The following is a 19,438-nucleotide window of genomic DNA, read 5'->3' as shown; positions in this document are numbered from 1 at the left end:
TAGCTTAAGTCTCTTTAATTATGTACGGGGCTTTTAGAAGGCAGCCTATACTTTAAGATTACTGTAATTGTGATATCAGATAAGTAACTAAATTGAAACTGAAAGAAACGCACATACTAGACATTGTGGTTTAGTTTAACATCGCCTCAGTTTCTACGTAAGTCTAGATAGTTTAGTTATTCTTGTAGCTCTCAACACATTCGTGAGCACAAAGATAATTGCTGCTTTCGTATTTTGCAGGGGTTTTTGTATTTGTCGGTCAATGTCTCTTTTTTCCATCGTCAAAAGCAAACCATTAGGTTCTGAAGTAGGACTGCGATGCGACCTTTCGTGTGGATCACGTCTGTCAATCCATAACCCTAGAAATGATGTAGCTTCGTGGGCCCCGGTTTATGGGGAATGATCACACAGTAAGAAACATCAGTTGAGGAGGTGCACCACTCAGCATATAGAGAAGCTGTCAATACTGAGAACCTGATCTTGCAGTATTAACAAATACCGTAACAAGAAAAAACATCAACAATAGGCGAAGCTAAAACGTTTCTTCAGATATGCTTGCTCATTTTTAACAGCCTTGTCACATGTGCTCTATGTTGGTATTTTGTGCCAATCAGTAATGAGAGAATTGTGTGTTAATAAACTGTTGACGCGGAACACTGACTTATTTAACGACCATGTTTATCAAACAGGGCCACCCATTCACCATATTAGCCTGAATCAACCCCTTATTTCGGTCATATTATCGAGGAACCTTTATTAGTTATAATGTATCATCTACTGCTTAAAGTGGAGAAACGAAACTGTTCTAACTTCGTGAATCGGTTAGATAACGTGTCGCAACGTCTTATGTGTACGCCTGTCCCAACTTATTGGCGTCTGCTCTAAAGACTGTCGGTCTTCGTAATTTGTTACCTCGTTTGAACACCTATGGCTACATGAAATTCACGTTTCGTCTACCCTCTTCGCACGCGCAATGCTGATCTCTCGCTCATCATATCGCACTGCTATCCTTGCTCTCTTTTTCGCTCTCAGTTTAAGCATCATATTTTACCAGCAACAATGATACGACATATAAAATAATAACCCAACATCCAATATGCCTCACTTGTAATGTTATATCATAACTAATGATATTGTCCGAGTATTAGACAATAGGCAGCGCCTTATTAAAGGTGCTGTATGCTGTGTTTTGTCACAAAGTGACAGAAGGCGTATTACATCTCAACAAAGATTTTATCACAGACAATGCAGGTACTGCGGCTTTTTCGAAACGTATGTATTCATGCAGAAAGCAGTATATTATCTGTGTTCGAAACCACATGGGTATGTGGTAGTTACGTTTAGATCACAGTCGAGCGTTTTAATTTCATTGTGTCTACATTTGGTGAAACGAAGGGAAAAATAAGAGCGCCTAAGATCTAGTTTTTGTTGTCGACAGAAAAACACGCATATTGGTATCCCATGGCAATTACCATGTTCTTCTCTATTCAAATGAATTTTGTATCTACATTTAAAAATTACTATTAATCTAAAATATATACAGAGTCAAACTCTCCAAGGTCTCGCCAAATGAATATTTAGACTACTTACGACCAGCGACGATTCTTTTTCATTTATTAATAATAATGCAAAAGTTGTACTACGGCAAGTTGATGGATGGTTAAGTTGTTAAAATCCAATATAAATAAATAAAACACGAGAAAGAAAGAGATCTTCTTCTATATCTCCACCTGCATCCGTATTCCGCAAACCGCTGTACAGTGCATGGCAGAGGGTACTTCCCATAGTACCAGTTAGTAGAGGCTCCCAGTGACTGGAAGCAGAAATTAGAAATAACTAATTATCCCACACAGTGACGGTTCACAAACGTAGCCATTATGGTCGAGAATAATTGTAGAAATTTTCCGCTTCGACTCGTGTAAGGAGCGCGGGAAGAACGCTGTCCTGCGAACGCTGTAATTAGTGTGACCTAAGAGGCTATAGTATATTGCTAGTTTCCAAATTTTATACTGGTTCCTGAAACTTCGTAAGTAGGTTAGTCTCCGTGTCCTCACAGTTACATTTTTGTAATCCACGCTTATGCCATGTCGCGGTTCTCAAGAGAATCCGCGATCAAGACTGCATAATAGCACGGGAAACTTTAATAGGTTTATAAGTTAGAACTGTAAAAGAACGAAATTTTCTAAAACTCTTTACTTTTTTGGCTGTCGTTTTAGAGACACTTCTTTCAATTATTTTCAGCAGAGATTGTCGCAAATATACTGTTTAGAGAAACACGGGAAGCAACACTGAATAAGCAGTGGTAGAGCTTTAATTGGTAATTATTGGTTCACGCGTCCGGCGTGGAGTGCAATAGAGGGCAATTACCCCCCTGCCACTGGAATCTGGAATACAGCAATGTTATTCATTACAGAATTCTCATACAACCCCACGAGTGATTTCTCGCGATGCTGCTAAACATCTCGTTTAGCGAGTTCTAGTATTACATTGCTTGTGACGGAATCATTCATTACATACAAAAATTGAGAGAATAAGATTTTAACTCGGCCGCGCAGTGAGCTCATATGAAACATCCTAACAGATTAAAGCTGTGTGCCCGACCGAGACTCGAACTCGGGACCTTTACCTTTCGCAGGCAAGTGCTGTACCAACTGAGCTACCGAAGCACGACTCACGACCCGCCCACACAGTTTCAATTCTGGCAGTACCTCATTTCCTACCTTCGAAACTTCACAGAAGCTCTTCTGCGAATTTTGCAGAACTAGCACTCCTGGAAGAAAGGATATTGCGAAGACATGCCTTAGCCACAGCCTGGGTGATGTTTCCAGAGTGAGATTTTCACTCTGCAGCGGAGTGTGCGCTGATATGAAACTACCTGACAGATTAAAACTGTGTGCCGGCCAGAGACTCAAACTCGGGATGTGATTCGTGCTTGAGTAGCTCAGTTGGTAGAGCACTTGACGACGAAAGGCAAAGGCCCCGAGTTGGAGTCTCGGTCCGACACACAGTTTTAATCTGTCAGGATGTCTCAAAAATTGACAATTATAGTCACCCCATACCACCCCATTCCGAGACAAATTTCTGCGTACATTAGTGTCTAGAACATACAGTATTGTTATTGTTGCAGGTGATGGTGCACCGGCGCATCGGTGCAAAGCGCCCGCTGCCCCAGAGAATGGCTCGGTGACGCTGCGCATGCGCGGTCGTGTCGCTCACTTCCGGTGCGAAGCGGGCTTCCAGCTGCGCGGCGCCACTGTCTCGAGGTGCCGGCGGGGAGTCTGGAAGTCCTCACCACCCGTATGCGTGCGGCCGGAGCAGCAGGACCAGCAGCAGCTAGGTAATGTGCGAGCCACAGCGTATTTGATACCACTGCAATATGAACACATCAGTAACGTCACTGTGTCGTTCCAGAACCTGTAGGGAATGATCTTTCATGTAGTAAAAAATCATACCGTATACGGATGATTTAACTCGAGGAGCAATTTTGCTCACATTGAAAGTGGTACTTTGCACTTGATCCTGCAAGAGAGACAAATGTCATGTTTTCGGTGTAGACTCTAAGACAAAGAAAAAAAGAGAGGCATACCATGACTGATAGGGTTGTCGAATGTCCTCCTGGGAGATATCGCGAAAGAATCTGTCCAGTTGGCGTGTTAGATCGTCAAAATCCCAAGCTGGTCAGAAGATCCTGTCCTGAATGATTCTGACTTCCTCAGTTGTGAAGAAATCCGGCGATATTTGTGGCCAATGTAGGGCTTGGCAAGGACGAAGACAAGCAGTACAAACTCTCGTCGTGTGAAGGGGGGCATTATGTTACTGAAGTGTAAGGGGCCTAGAATATCGTGGATGTACCGCTGTGCTGTAAGGGTTCTGCGGATGACAACCAAAAGGGGTCGTTATGAAAAGAAATAACTCCCAAGACCATCATTCCTGGTTGTCGGCTCGTATGGAGGACGACGTCTCCAGACACTTCAGCCTGGAATTTCATTGACTGGAGTAGAATTGTGATGAGACTCACTTCTGAACGAGCCCCGATGACCGGCGAAGACATCTCTGGGGTCGCTCCAGGCAGGGATAGGGTATTAACCTGACTCTGGCCCACCGTACGGCCTAACAACCAACAATTGTGGTCTAGGGTGGCATCTCTTTCCGTAGCAGGACTCCTTAGGTTGTCATCTGCGACGGCCTTACAGCACTGCGGTATATCCACGGTATTATATGTCCCGTTTTGTTGCCTTTTGTGGCAAGCCATCTAGGCTTACACTTCAGCAATATAATGCTCTCCTGCACACTACGAGAGTTTGCTCTACTTGTCTTCGTGCTTGCTAAACCATACTTGCCCGTGAAGATCGCCGGATGTCTCCACAATTGAGAAAGTTAGAAGCATTATGGACAGGACCCGCCAACGAGCTCGATATTTTGACGATCTAGCACGTTAATTGGACAGACTTTGTCACTATATCCCTGAGGAGGACATCGAGCGAATCTATCAATCAATCAGTGGTGTGTATGTACCAGTCGTTTATATGAAATAGAAACAGAAACATTGTTCGACGTGGAAAGATAATATACAACTGCTGATTAATGGCAAGACGTGGACCATTTGAATTAGTCCATTTGTGAAATTCTCTCTCTTGAATAAATTATCCATTTTTTCTGAAATTTGTTTATCTGTAGGTGTACATAACATCTACCGACTTACGTTCTACTCGGAAACTACCTTCGCGGCGCATCGGTTTTTGTCCAAGAGTGTATTTTAGGGTTCGCTTGTAAGACAGAGACTTATGCTTTATCTACAATTTTCATTCTGTAAGTACATGGAATATGTCTTCAAGTCGCAAGTGGTTCGCATAATGATGAATTCCACTGCAAGCAGAATAATTTTTCCAAGAATTAATTCCTGAGCTGAGAGTCATAGGGTTTGCAAGACCTACATCATGGCACTGAGAGCTTTTATGAACGTTGAGGTAATAGTAACGGCTACTAGGAGACAGCATAATAAGCTCAGCGGGAAAAAAATATTTGTCACCCCCTTAACACAGTACACTGGCCTCTTCTTAATGCTCTAGTTGTTGAAGAATTTGTGTCAGATGGCATGGCAGTGGAGTGGCGTGTATGTACCAGTCGTTTATATAAAATAGAAACTGAAACATTGTTCGATTTGGATAATAGCAGAAAGGACCTATCGTGTTTGGTAGTGCATACGATTACACTGTGAATGGTCTTAGTACAGCAACACAGTTGTTTTCAAGGTGTCTTCAAGAAATGATGTACAATGTGAGCCATGTAAGAAGCTGTAAGAACAATGGCCATAAAAGGGCCGTGAGCTACAGGAATTGGAGACGAATGGTCACTACTTGTCAGTGACAATCAGTTTCTAACCCGACACAAAATAAGCAGTCAGTGAGTGAAATGTCCTTTTAACCAGTTATCGAATGACCATTGCGAAGGAAATGGGATGAAGTGAATATCTGGTGGTTGGTTGCTCGCATAAAGCCGTTGCACACAGCGATCTATAAATCTGCACATCTTCAGTGGGCCAATTGCACAGTAACTTTTTGGATGAGTTTAGTGTGGTCCGATGAGTTGCGCTACTCTCCTTCCGAACAGGTATCGGAAGGCCCAACGGTAGTGACCGATCGTCGTGTCGTCCTCAGCCTATAGGTGGATATGGCGTTGTTAGTTCTGGTGACCGGAGCTGCTACTTCCCATTCAAGTAACCTCTCGATGGCCTCTCAAGGGCTAAGTGCGCCCGGCTTGCCAACAGCGCTCGGTAGACCCGGACGGTCACCCATTCAAGTCTTAGACATTCATGACACCGTTAAACTTTGGTTACGTGACGGGAATAGGTGTTATTACCGGTGAGGCCATTGGCAGTAGTTATATTTCCTCTTTTCAAATGAAGCAAACCGTCGAGTCCGCGACGGCTAGCGGTTCTCAGCCGTAGCTTCACCCACACAGTATTAATATTTGGTGTGACGATTGACAGGTTCCTCTAAAAAAAAAAAAAAAAAAAATGCAAGTACATGCAGATTGAGTGGGCAAGACAAACCTTAAAGTTCGAATGCAGTATTAGTGATGTGCTGGTTGACTCGACCACATCGATTAAATATATAGGCGTTATGTTGCAAAGTGATACGAAATGAAACGAGCAAGTAGGGACGGTTTATTGGGAGAACCCAAAGAAAGTGTAGGCTATCTATAAAGGAGACAGTAGCGTGTCAAAATCTTAAGTATTGCTGGAGTGTTTTCGATTCCCATCAGGATTAAAGGAAGACATCGAAGCAATTCAGAGGTGTTCTGCTGTATTTGCTACCAGTAGGTTAGATCCTCACGCTGGTATTATGAGTGGCGTTCAGTAAGTAGTGCAGCACTCTTTTTCTGAGTAGAGGTTGGTTTTATTCAGCATTCAATACACAAAACCTTTCTGTCCTATTGTGGGTACAAAACTCTATATCCCAAGATAATCTTCGTTCAATGCCACAGACTTATTTTACGTTACTGGGTGTACTTGTGTTCGTGGTGGTAAGTTCCTGCGGGACCAAACTCCTGAGGTCATCGGTCTCCAGGCTTACACACTATATAAACTAACTTCAACTAACTTACGCCAAAGACAACACACAAACCCATGCCCGAGAGATGACTTGAACCCCTGACGGGGCTAGCCACGCGAACCGTGACAAGGCGTCCCAGACCGCAATACTTGTATTCCTGCACAGCACCACTCCACTGGTCGACAGCGGAGGCAACGGCTTGCTGCATCAACAAACTCCACATCACCCACGTACTGCTTCCTGCGGAATGCACCCTTCATTGTGCTAGACAGATGGAAGCCGGAATGTGCGTAATCCGGGCCGTATGTAGGATGAGGGAGTACAGTCCAATGAGGTTTTGTGAGCTCATCTCAGTTCCGCACCCTTTCGTGAGGTCTTGATGCCGTGGAAAAGGAGAAGTTCGCTCGAATTTTTGCGACGACGAAAATCCGGAAGTCGTTTACAGGTGATAGCACAATACACATCAGTGTCAAACGCTGCACCTTGTGGGAGGACATCGAACAGAATAACTGTTTAAGAATCCTAGAAGGCCGTCGCCATGACTTTACCGGCTGAGGTTGCGCTATTGAAATTTTTGTTCGGAGGAGAGGTGTTGTGACGTCACACCATTGACTGCCATTTTGTTTTCATTTCGAAGTATTGACTCCATGTCTCATTAGCTGTGACGATGTTCGATAAAAAACTGACACATCAGCGTTGTAGAGCGCAAGTAATTTCGAACAGATGGTCCTTCGTTGTTCTTTATGATCTTCTGTTAGGCGGCGAGGAATCCAGCGGGCACACATGTTTCAGTGCACCACATCCTGGACGAGTGTGTCAGCACAACCAACAGAGAAGTCCAGTTTAGCAGCGAGGTGTTTGATTGAGATCCGTTGATCACCTCGAATGAGAAAGTCAGCACATTCCAAAACTGTAGGAGTCACAGCTGTGTGCGTCCGAACGGCACGCAGGAGATCAGACAGGTGTCCGCGACCTTGCTGCAACGATGACAGACACCTAGCACAAGGAGTCACTGCTTTTGTGCACTGCCAGGTCTCCATAGATATTCTGCAGGCGCCCATGAACAACAGGAATACTTGGTTTTCCGCCAAAATAAATTCAGTGACCTCCGTATCAGATGCCATTGTGAAGGCTGTGTAAAGCACCGTGACGTACCGGAACTTCATGAAACTATAGGGACTGAAGCGGGAATATTCCGCGACGTCCTATGAAACTGGCCTTGAAAAATATGAGCCGCATTACTTACTGAACACTCCTCGTACGTGGATGCTTCTCGAACTCAAGTGGAAATCCCTGGAGGGACGACGATGTTCTCTTCGCCAAATACTATTCAAAAAATTTAGAGAACCGGCGTTTGCAGTTGACTTCAGAAATATTCTACTGCCACCAACGTACATTTCGTGTAAGGACCGCAAAGACTAAATCAAAGAAATTTGAGTCCGTACGGCCGGCCGCTGTGACCGAGTGGTTCTAGGCGCTTCAGTCCGGAACCGCACTGCTGCTACGGTCACAGGTTCGAATCCTGCCTCGGGCATGGATGTGTGTGACGTCCTTAGGTTACTTAGGATTAAGAAGTTCTAGGTCTAGGGAACTGATGACTTCAGATGTTGAGTGCCATAGTGCTTAGAGCCATTTGAACCATTTTTGAGTCCGTACGGACGTATGTAGACAGTCGTTTTCCCTTCACTTCACTTGCGGGTGGAACAACAAATTAAATGACTAGTCGTGGTACACGGTACACTCCACCGTGCCCCTTATGATGACTTGCGGAATATGTATGCAGACGTAGATGACATTAACGGTGACTCAGTGCTGCTCTTCTTTCTCCACTTCGTGCTGAGTATAGTCTGCATACTTCCGACTTCCAAGATGACAACACCCGTGTTCACAGAGCTGCACGCATACCTCGACAGTCGTGCTAAATCATCCGAATATAACCCAATAGAAGACAGCAAAACTGATTTTCAGAGGTAGATGTTACTTTTCGGTCGTATCGCTATGTTAGGCTGTAGAGCGAACAGACATGTGTATAATGTTGCGATAGTGGGAACACACTTGTGTAGATTTATAAAACACGAAAAGAACAATAGTGATGCCGTGAAAAAAAAACCTTTAGTGTGACTTTAAATTCTCGCACTTAATAATATTGTCCTGAGTTAAATTTTTACTGAAGCCCTAGAAATTTCACAAGCTACGATACTGTCACGAATAAAACTGTGATCCGTGTATAGAATAAATTTCCTTTAATTTACGTTTATGGTCAGAAACTTAAGTTCACAGATAGGCCGAAAACGGTAATCTGTGAACTAAAAGTTTGCGACCATAGACGTAAATTAAAGGAAATTTATCCCAGGAAATTTAGTAAGTATCCAATTGAGGTATTAAACTGTGACTCTTAGTTTTGTGTAATTTCCGGACAAGTGGAGATATGAAATAGGAGTGCAACCATATATGTAGAGATGTCAGATTACTGTATTAGGAGTTGAAGAGATGTAACTAACGGTCTTCTTCTCAATGATAACGCGAGCCTCCTGACATCTAAATTATTTTACTGCTATGAAATTATTAATGTTGATTGTGTCTCGCCAGTAAAATGTTTCCTTTACAGATTTAAATTGTTACGATGTGAAGTCGAGCGCTTCGTACATCGCTCGAACTATGTGGACAATGACACTTTATGTTCTGTCTAACTTCACTGGAGAAGGGGCAGGAATTTCACACATTTAGTGTAAATTGTTTACATGCTAAAGACACGTGCTCTGTGTGGTTTGGTGGTACTTAATGTGAGTCCCTCAAAGGCATTCCGTTTCTTGGCTCAGTACGTGTTTGTCACGTCATGTGCCCCGAGACGAGGCGAGTTAACACCACTGGTCTCCAAATATCGTAAACTCTGAGCACACTACAGCGACCTTCGACTGTCGCATCTCACTGGCGTAAAAGTAGTGAGGACCTTCATCTTGTTCTCGACATCTGACCAGGACATAATGAAATTAATAAATAATCTACATTCTCGTTTTGAGCAGTGGTACTTTCGGTTTCACAGATAATGAGGATAGATAGATGTATGACGTATTTACTAACCTCCAGACACCCTACTTTTAACAGCTAGGCCCAGCTTGGTGTAAAAAGAAAACTTGAGAAAAAGGGCTTTATTTCTACATTCACATGGAACTTGTATGACTTGTGTGATTAAGATTGATGATTCAGGTTAACACTTCTAGATTCTAAAACTGAGGAAGATCCTGAAATGCTGTGGCCTACGCGATGGTGGGTATCTGCAGGCGATTAAAACGGAAACAGTGAAGTGACGTTCAATAAAAATTGCTAGAATACCACTAGCTCTCGTCACAGCGGTATGGCTGCGAAACATTCATTACATAACGCTCAGGAAGGCCTGTGAATTAGCTTTGCCCGAAGGAAAATGATGGAGTTTACTTCTGCAGTTGTGGTAATTGGTTATTTAACCACCTAGTATTTCAGGCTGCTGATTCTGTACTTGGGAGCGAAAAGTTCGGGTAATCTGAAGGTCACCAGGAAAACCCGATTCTGTAAAACGAAGTTCAAAAACAGAACGTTGTCTGAAGACAAAAACAACTTATATATAACAAGAAGCTATTCATCTATTTATATCTTTTCGCATCCACAATTACTACAACATTTGATGCCAGATCGTCAGTAGCGGGTCAGGGAGAGAACAAGCCAGGAATTCGCGGACATCTGCATCTCTACCTGCAATATTGGAGCAGATGCGTGCAGATGTCCATTACTGTTGGGATTTGGACATAACGCAAGATTTTGCTGAGATTTTTTAATAAAATGGAGATATGTGACTGTCTGTCATCAAACCACGACTTCTGCATCGCAGGTGACTTCCAGGGAGATGTTGCACACCTAACAACATAACAGCCGTTTCCAGAGTTTAAAAATGATGGAATAACAGCTTTCAACGATAATTTGTTTAGCGAAGAAAATGTTAACTTACAGTTCTACATTGCTATACGACGCGGGTATCGAACGATCCACAATAACCTGCTGTCATATTTCAATGGGAATCTCTGCGTACAGAGAAAGGCCAGTCAGTGCTTGGTGTTTAAAAGTGTTCTGCAGTTACTCTCCTGGGGTTAAAAGCCCCTAAAAGCACACTGTATATGTTTACGAAAAGGAGAAAACTGGAAATGTAAGATCTTAAATCCAACAAACAAAATGTGGAGCATACGGTGTATACAACTGCCTGTAAGCGCTACAAAACATGGCCACCTCCCATATTTTAAATTCTCACACAGTAAAAGAGTCACCAAAGCAAACTGTTTATGATAGAAGTTACCATAGCAAGCCGTCACAATAATGTATGCTGCCATACTGTAACTTTGTTGTAACAGTGGGACGTATGACCCAATCAATAACACAGACTTAATAAGTATTATACAGAAATGCTACCTGCAATGCTTGATTCTGCACAAATGGGTTCAGCAGTATCACTGTCTAACGGAGCATTATCTTATCAATTGAAGACACAAAGTCTGCAAATGAGTCCGTGATCATATTTTCGGCACTTTATTTTACAGGTCCGTCTTGATCACACAAACTTTTACATTTCCCTATGACCGGTTTCGGTTACTGTCATCTTCAGATCATAAAATATTCTGATTAATATCAACGTCAAACTAAACAGGTAGGTACATAGTAAGCGCACTTACTATCTACGTACTTAATACGGTGCCTAATACCTCTTTCCGCTACATTTGATGTTGCTGTTACATTCGGTGGCAGAAGTTGCCACTACAGAGGGATGATGGTCCGTCATGTAGAATCCACATAACCTGTCGTACTGTTGAAGGCAGAATCTCAAGCAGGCAGGGAGAGTATCCCGCAGGGTGTCCAGGTACGTTCCTCTGTCGAGAATGTTTGGAATAACAGCTGGTCCAAGGATGCCTTCCACCCACTGATGCTGAACCAGTGCTGATGAGACACCTCAACCATTCCCTGAGGATTGTCTGTAGCCCACAGATGCAGATTATGCAGGTTGATAACCCAGTTCTGATAAAGGGTGCTTCGTCGTTAGAGAGGACGAATGACTGAAATCTCATCACTCGGATGGTCTGGTGCAAAAAAGATCGACAAAATCCTCGCATAGAGGAAAATCGTCTGTTGAGAATCCTGGCAATCGTTGCAAGCGGTTGTCATGCCGGATACACATAATATTCCTTTGTCTGATACCGTGTTGGGCCACTTACCTGGAGCTTTCACTACAATTCGTCTTAATATCCAGCAGAACATGGTCCTCCACATTTGTGTACGCACAACCCGCCGCCTCTCTGCGCTTTCGTCTGGCTGAAAGGATTCATGATCACACAAACGCCCAAAAATGGCTTGGAATGTTGTGCGATATGCCAGCTCCCGCTCGACCATTTCCAACTACTAGGCCGTGCACAACACTATCTCGGCTTGTTCCGACATGAATACCGGACCTTTCTGCTTCTTACTGTACGCTGTGTCAGTCACACAGTCTGAAACACGCAAGGAAAACGAGGCACGTTGTCAGAGGAACTTTCATTCATCGGTGGTACCAGAGAGGATACGATGCATTTCCGGACACATGTTCATTCGAACGTTATCCTCCATTTTCAGTCAGGAATCAACCACTGCAGTTTGTCGCTTTTATTAAAGTTCATCCTTTATATGGAAATGCACTGAGGGACAAAAGTCATTGGATAGTGATATGCACATATACAGATGGCGGTAGTATCATGTACACGAGGTATAAATGACATTGCATTGACTGAGCTGTCATTTGTATTCATGTGGAAAGGTTTCCGAGGTCATTGTGGCCGCACGACGGGAATTAACAGTTTTTGAAAGCGGAACGGTAGTTGGAGCTAGATGCTTGCGGCATTCCACTTAGGAAATCGTTAAGGAATTCAATGTTCGTAGATACACAATGTCAATAGCGGGCTGAGAATACCACATTTCAGTTATTGCGTCTTACGACGGACAACGCAATCGCCGACGGCCTTCACTTAACAGACCGGGAGCAGCGGTGTTTGCGTGGGCTTATCAGTGCTAACAGACGTTAAATAACGGCAGAAATCAGTGTGGGACACTACGACGAACGTAGCCGTTAGGACAGTATGGCGATATTTGGTGTTACTGGGCTATTGCAGCACACGAATGACGCGAATCCTTTGCTAACAGCACGACAAAGCCAACAGCGCCTTTTCTGGGCTCGTGACCTTAACGGTTGGACCGTAGACGACTGGAAAACCGTGGCCTGGTCGGATGAGTCACGACTGCAATTATTAAGAGGTGATGGTCGGGTTCGAGTGTGAGGCAGGCCCTACGAAGCCACGAAACTCCAGTTATCAAAAAGCCACTTTGCAAGCTGGTGGTGACTTCGTAATGATGTGGGCTGTGTTTACTTGGAACGGACTGGGTCCAGTGGTGCAACGGAACAGATCATTGACTGGTAATGATTATGTTTGGCGACTTCATTTGCGGCCATTCATGGGCTTCATGTTCACCAGCAACGATGGAATTTTTATTGATGATAATACGTCATGTGACCGAGCTACAGTTGTTCGCTACTGGTTTGAAGAAAATCCTGTACAGTTCGAGCGAATGATTTAGCCACCGATATGGCCCGACATGAATGCTATCGAACATTTATGGAACATAACTGAGACTTCAGTTCGTGCACGAACTTCACTACGCCGGCAAAATGAGGTCCAACAGTAAATTAATTCTGCTCAGCAATAGTCACTGGAAAATATTGCTCTGAACTACAGAAAAGTATCAGTTTCTTGTAACGTTCAGTCATCTCACGAAGCCATTAAGATACGAATACTCGACAGATGTCTGTAAAATTTAAACTTTGACGACCGAAAATGTCACAATTAATTAAATATTCCGGGTTATTGTGCCGCGGTCGGACGTATTTTCCATTAAGACCCCACGTTTCTTCCCCATCTGGACATTTTCAAGAGAGATCGTAGCATCTCTGAATGTCCGATTAACACTCTGACACGATACTCCTGCAGCAAAATGTCGTTTACGCGTGCTCCCGCTCAGTACCGGGACGTCATATGCCTTGAATACGGGGGCGCAGTTGGCCGTTGCCTGTTGCCGTCGTCCACTGTTGCTATTAACTGGCCGGTGTGGCCGAGCGGTTCCAAGCGCTTCAGTCTGGACCGCGCGACCGCTACGGTCGCAGGTTCTAATCCTGCCTCGGGCATTGCTAAATGTAGGTGAAAATACCATCAGCAATGTTTCAGATTTCGAGGTGAATGGGATAGGAATGATGATGGAAATAGGATCACATCTGAGGAAATGGAGAAAATGGTCAATAGATTGCAATGCAATAAAGCAGCTTGGGTGGATGAAATTAAGTCGGAACTCATCAAATACAATGGAACGTCAAGTCTCAAATGGCTACACAGGATAATTGAAATGGCCTGGGAGTCGGGACAGGTTCCATCAGACTGGACAAAAGCAGTAATCACACCAATCTTTAAACATGGAAACAGAAAAGATTGTAACAACTACAGAGGTATCTCTTTAATCAGCGTTGTGGGTAAAATCTTCTCAGGTATTGTTGAAAAGATAGTGCGAGTATTAGTTGAGGACCAATTATATGAAAATCAGTGTGGGTTTATGCCTCTTAGATGTTGTCAGGACCAGATCTTTAGTTTACGGCAAATAATGGAGAAGTGTTATGAGTGGAACAGGGAACTGTATCTATGCTTTATAGATCTAGAAAAGGCATATGACCGGGTTCCTTGGAGGAAGTTATTGTCTGTTCTACGAGATTATGGAATAGGAGGGAAACTTTTGCAAACAATTAAAGGTCTTTACATGGATAGTCAGGCAGTAGTTAGACTTGACGGTAAATTGAGTTCATGGTTCAGAGTAGTTTCAGGGGTAAGACAAGGCTGCAACCTGTCTCCACAGTTGTTCTTATTATTTATGCATCATATGTTGAAAACAATAGACTGGTGGGGTGAGATTAAGATATGTGAACACAAAATAAGCAGTCTTGCATATGCGGATGACTTAGTTGTGATAACAGATTCGATTGAAAGTTTTCAGAGGTAGATCAGATACACTCCTGGAAATGGAAAAAAGAACACATTGACACCGGTGTGTCAGACCCACCATACTTGCTCCGGACACTGCGAGAGGGCTGTACAAGCAATGATCACACGCACGGCACAGCGGACACACCAGGAACCGCGGTGTTGGCCGTCGAATGGCGCTAGCTGCGCAGCATTTGCGCACCGCCGCCGTCAGTGTCAGCCAGTTTGCCGTGGCATACGGAGCTCCATCGCAGTCTTTAACACTGGTAGCATGCCGCGACAGCGTGGACGTGAACCGTATGTGCAGTTGACGGACTTTGAGCGAGGGCGTATAGTGGGCATGCGGGAGGCCGGGTGGACGTACCGCCGAATTCCTCAACACGTGGGGCGTGAGGTCTCCACAGTACATCGATGTTGTCGCCAGTGGTCGGCGGAAGGTGCACGTGCCCGTCGACCTGGGACCGGACCGCAGCGACGCACGGATGCACGCCAAGACCGTAGGATCCTACGCAGTGCCGTAGGGGACCGCACCGCCACTTCCCAGCAAATTAGGGACACTGTTGCTCCTGGGGTATCGGCGAGGACCATTCGCAACCGTCTCCATGAAGCTGGGCTACGGTCCCGCACACCGTTAGGCCGTCTTCCGCTACGCCCCAACATCGTGCAGCCCGCCTCCAGTGGTGTCGCGACAGGCGTGAATGGAGGGACGAATGGAGACGTGTCGTCTTCAGCGATGAGAGTCGCTTCTGCCTTGGTGCCAATGATGGTCGTATGCGTGTTTGGCGCTGTGCAGGTGAGCGCCACAATCAGGACTGCATACGACAGAGGCACACAGGGCCAACACCCGGCATCATGGTGTGTGGAGCGATCTCCTACACTGGCCGTACTCCTCTGATGATCGTCGAGGGGCACTGAATAGTGCACGGTACATCCAAACCGTCATCGAACCCATCGTTCTACCATTTCTAGACCGGCAAGGGAACTTGCTGTTCCAACAGGACAATGCACGTCCGCATGTATCCCGTGCCACCCAACGTGCTCTACAAGGTGTAAGTCAACTACCCTGGCCAGCAAGATCTCCGGATCTGTCCCCCATTGAGCATGTTTGGGACTGGATGAAGCGTCGTCTCACGCGGTCTGCACGTCCAGCACGAACGCTGGTCCAACTGAGGCGCCAGGTGGAAATTGCACGGCAAGCCGTTCCACAGGACTACATCCAGCATCTCTACGATCGTCTCCATGGGAGAATAGCAGCCTGCATTGCTGCGAAAGGTGGATATACACTGTACTAGTGCCGACATTGTGCATGCTCTGTTGCCTGTGTCTATGTGCCTGTGGTTCTGTCAGTGTGATCATGTGATGTATCTGACCCCAGGAATGTGTCAATAAAGTTTCCCCTTCCTGGGACAATGAATTCACGTTTCCTTATTTCAATTTCCAGGAGTGTATATAAGGACTATGGTATGAAGTTTAGCATCTCCAAAACGAAAGTAATGTCAGTGGGAAAGAAATATAAACGGATTGATTGCCAAATAGGAAGAACAAAGTTAGAACATCTGGACGGTTTCAAGTACTTAGGATGCATATTCTCACAGGATGGCAACAGTGAAAGAACGAAGCGAGGTGTAGCAAAGCTAATGCAGTGAGCGCTCAGCTACGATCTACTCTCTTCTGCAAGAAGGAAGTCAGTACCAAGACTAAGTTATCTGTGTACCGTTCAATATTTCGACCAACTTTGTTGTATGGGAGCGAAAGCTGGGTGGATTCAGGTTACCTTATCAACAAGGTTGAGGTTACGGATATGAAAGTAGCTAGGATGATGGCTAGTACTAGCAGATGGGAACAATGGCAGGAGGGTGTCCACAATGAGGAAATCAAAGAAAAACTGGGAATGAACTCTATAGATGTAGCAGTCAGGATGAACAGGCTTAGATGGTGGGGTCATGTTACACGCATGGGAGAAGCAAGGCAACCCAAGAGACTCATGGGTTCAGCAGTAGAGGGTAGGAGGAGTCGGGGCAGGCCAAGGAGAAGGTACTTGGATTCGGTTAAGAATGATTTTGAAGTAATAGGTTTAACATCAGAAGAGGCACCAATGTTAGCACTGAATAGGGGATCATGGAAGAATTTTATAAGGGGGCTATGCTCCAGACTGAACGCTGAAAGGCATAATCAGTCTTAAATGATGATGATGATGATGATGATATACATGGTAGTGAGACAATATTTTCAAACTGTTCTGTAATATAAGGAGGAAAAATGTGACTGACCTTTTGCAATAAGTCATTGAGCGGAACCGTAGTAAATAAAGGTACACGTCAAACTAACTGATGTTTACTCCGGACGGATTACAGTGTCGTTTAATTTACTGATAAAATGTGCCAAATTCTTGAAATAGGTGTCCTATCGTCCCACATACTGTCGTAATAATATTATGAAGGACATGGGAATCGAATAGATGGGCGAACCAATGTAATTAACTATAGGTCTCAGTGGAACATGTTCTTGCACTTTCGGCAAACCATAAGTCTTTGTGGTAGCGCAACAGAATGGAACAGACCTTTTTAAACACTCTATTCGCTACAGGATTTATTTTTATCAACCACGTAACAATTCTAAAAACTTTGTCAGTCGGATCATTACTCAGTTTTCTGTATGCCTGCGAATCTGATAAGTCGTTAATCTTAATGTGATAATCGTTCACACTGAAAACTACCGTCGCATTTCCCTTGTCGGCGGGGAAATGATAATACAATCGTCCTCATTCAAGCGTCTTATGTCGTTCTTCTCATCCACAGCCGAATTAGTTTTTGGAGACTTTGCACCAGCCAGCACTCTCCACAGTTTCTATACGGATTTAGACAGCTGTAACCATGTCCACACTACAAATGCCTGCTTCTACAATGGCTATTATTTCCTCCGTGGACACAAATCACGGACTAGCGGCTAAATCCCCATCCCTGGCAAGCACAGATTTATTATCGTGAGATAACTACCGTGCGAATAAACATGCGGGAAGCGTCCAAAGAGACGGGTCATCAGATTAGGTTGCAAATTATCAAATTTCTTCTTCTGTTTACTAGACAGCGCCGTTTTATGGAAAATCTATGCGATCACGGCATAACAAACGGAAGCGTTTTACTAATTTTCGACAGATGTCTGTTGTTACTTTCGCAGAAATGTTTTTACAGCTTTGCAACACTCAGCTTTATGCACCTAAACTATCATGTTGATGTGTTGTACAAAATTTTCCTACTAGCTGAAATGTAGTAAGTAATTTTCAGATGTCGCACATGTTAAAGAAGATTCTAGAGACACTCTACCTACAAAAAGTACAAGTGGTCGCACAAATCGTTGGCTATTTTGAGTTAGAAATTAGTACGCACTAAGCTTTAAGTGGTAGTAACTACAAACATAGGAAGATGTTAAATAGAAAGAATTAAAATTGTAAGCAGAAATCAAAATGCTCCTAAGCTCTACGGCTACGATGCTGAAAATTAAATCAGTTTGCCAGAACAAAGCGTGTAGGAACCAGAGCACGCGTCTCGGAAGAGTAGGTAACGTAATGGAAGATTTGAAAATTTCTGACGTGGAATCAATAAAAATGTAAATGAGATATCAACACGAAGGCTGGTCCGCGTTCCACAGTATTTTACTACGAATGGTCCTAATGGAAGTGACATGCCTACACCTTCTGTGGCCTTGAGAACCAGCTGAACCAGCCACTTATTGTGAGGTACGATACTTGCCGCTCAGCCTTAATCACCGCGCAACGTGGAATTTCTCACCAGCACAAAACTGCTCGCTCAGAGGCGCGTAGGCAGTCAGTCTCACACGTCCCATCTGTGAATGGAACAAAAAAAGACGTAATACCTACCAACATGATTGACAATGAGAACGTCAATGAGACTAACGCAACTTACAGTCAATGTCATTCTTTCTAATTATAGAAATTGTCACCGTGGATAAATGTGTCTTACAGAAATTTCTTGTGAACAGTGGTGACAGAAATAAAGTCGAGAGCTTATAACTTTAAGAATCACATGGCAGTGCTAATGGCATAGTTTGTGGTGTAAGGAAACCAGTTTACGTTTCCAGCGTACGACTGACGTTAAACATGTGAACTATAATTCCAGTCTTTTGTGGGCCATAGCTTAAACACAGACGCACTTAATATCGATTGATTAGGCCTGATGCCCGTCGACAGAAAGATCATTAGACACAGGTTGGGGCTATGCTATCCAAGTCAACAAATGCCATCTTGATAGAGACAGAGTGCAAAATTATTATTAAAGCGAACACAGCAGATGGAAGATAAGATTATTGTAAATATTCAAGAGTCAGCCGGCGTGTGTCATACGACACAATATTGACCGAATAGGCAACTCGCCCGACCCACGGTGGAGTTTTGACGTAAAACTCTTTAAGTTACAAGAACCAGCCGGAACGCTCTTTAGATTCCATGTTTATGGACAGACTCTCTCATAGTATCCTACAAAAACATGTCTCCAATTGGAGAAACGTCACGCCCATAAATAGCGAACAGTCGTAACAAATGATGAGGGTGGGGGGCATTTAATTGGATTTTACAACCGAAAGAATAGGAAAGTTTATTCTGCCAGAGAACATTACTATTGTGATCGTAAAACTACCACCCTTCGTCAATGTATAGTGTCATATGGCGAAGAGTTACTGTTTCAGACAAGTAGGTGTGGAAAAGAATGTCACGATCCTCCTCCCCCCCGCCTATCTAGAAAGTGAGGAGCTCACGAACAGTGAACCTATCGCTACCAGTGCTTCACTGATACGATTACA

General features: G+C 44.1%; 1 protein-coding gene across 1 annotated transcript in view; it reads left to right on the top strand.

Annotated features, from left to right (window-relative positions):
• Nucleotides 1-19,438, top strand: part of LOC126269980 (fibrillin-3-like) — a 737,299-nt gene that overhangs the window by 367,840 nt on the left and 350,021 nt on the right. The window contains exon 2 of the mRNA XM_049974034.1: nt 3,128-3,337. Within this exon, the coding sequence (XP_049829991.1) occupies nt 3,196-3,337 (142 nt within the window). The 5' untranslated portion in view covers nt 3,128-3,195. The remainder of the gene's footprint in view (nt 1-3,127; nt 3,338-19,438) is intronic.

Source organism: Schistocerca gregaria, chromosome 1 (assembly GCF_023897955.1).
Source record: "Schistocerca gregaria isolate iqSchGreg1 chromosome 1, iqSchGreg1.2, whole genome shotgun sequence".
NCBI classification, from domain to species: domain Eukaryota; kingdom Metazoa; phylum Arthropoda; class Insecta; order Orthoptera; family Acrididae; genus Schistocerca; species Schistocerca gregaria.
Note: the sequence above shows the minus strand (reverse complement) of the source record. Positions and strands in the feature narration are given on the sequence as shown.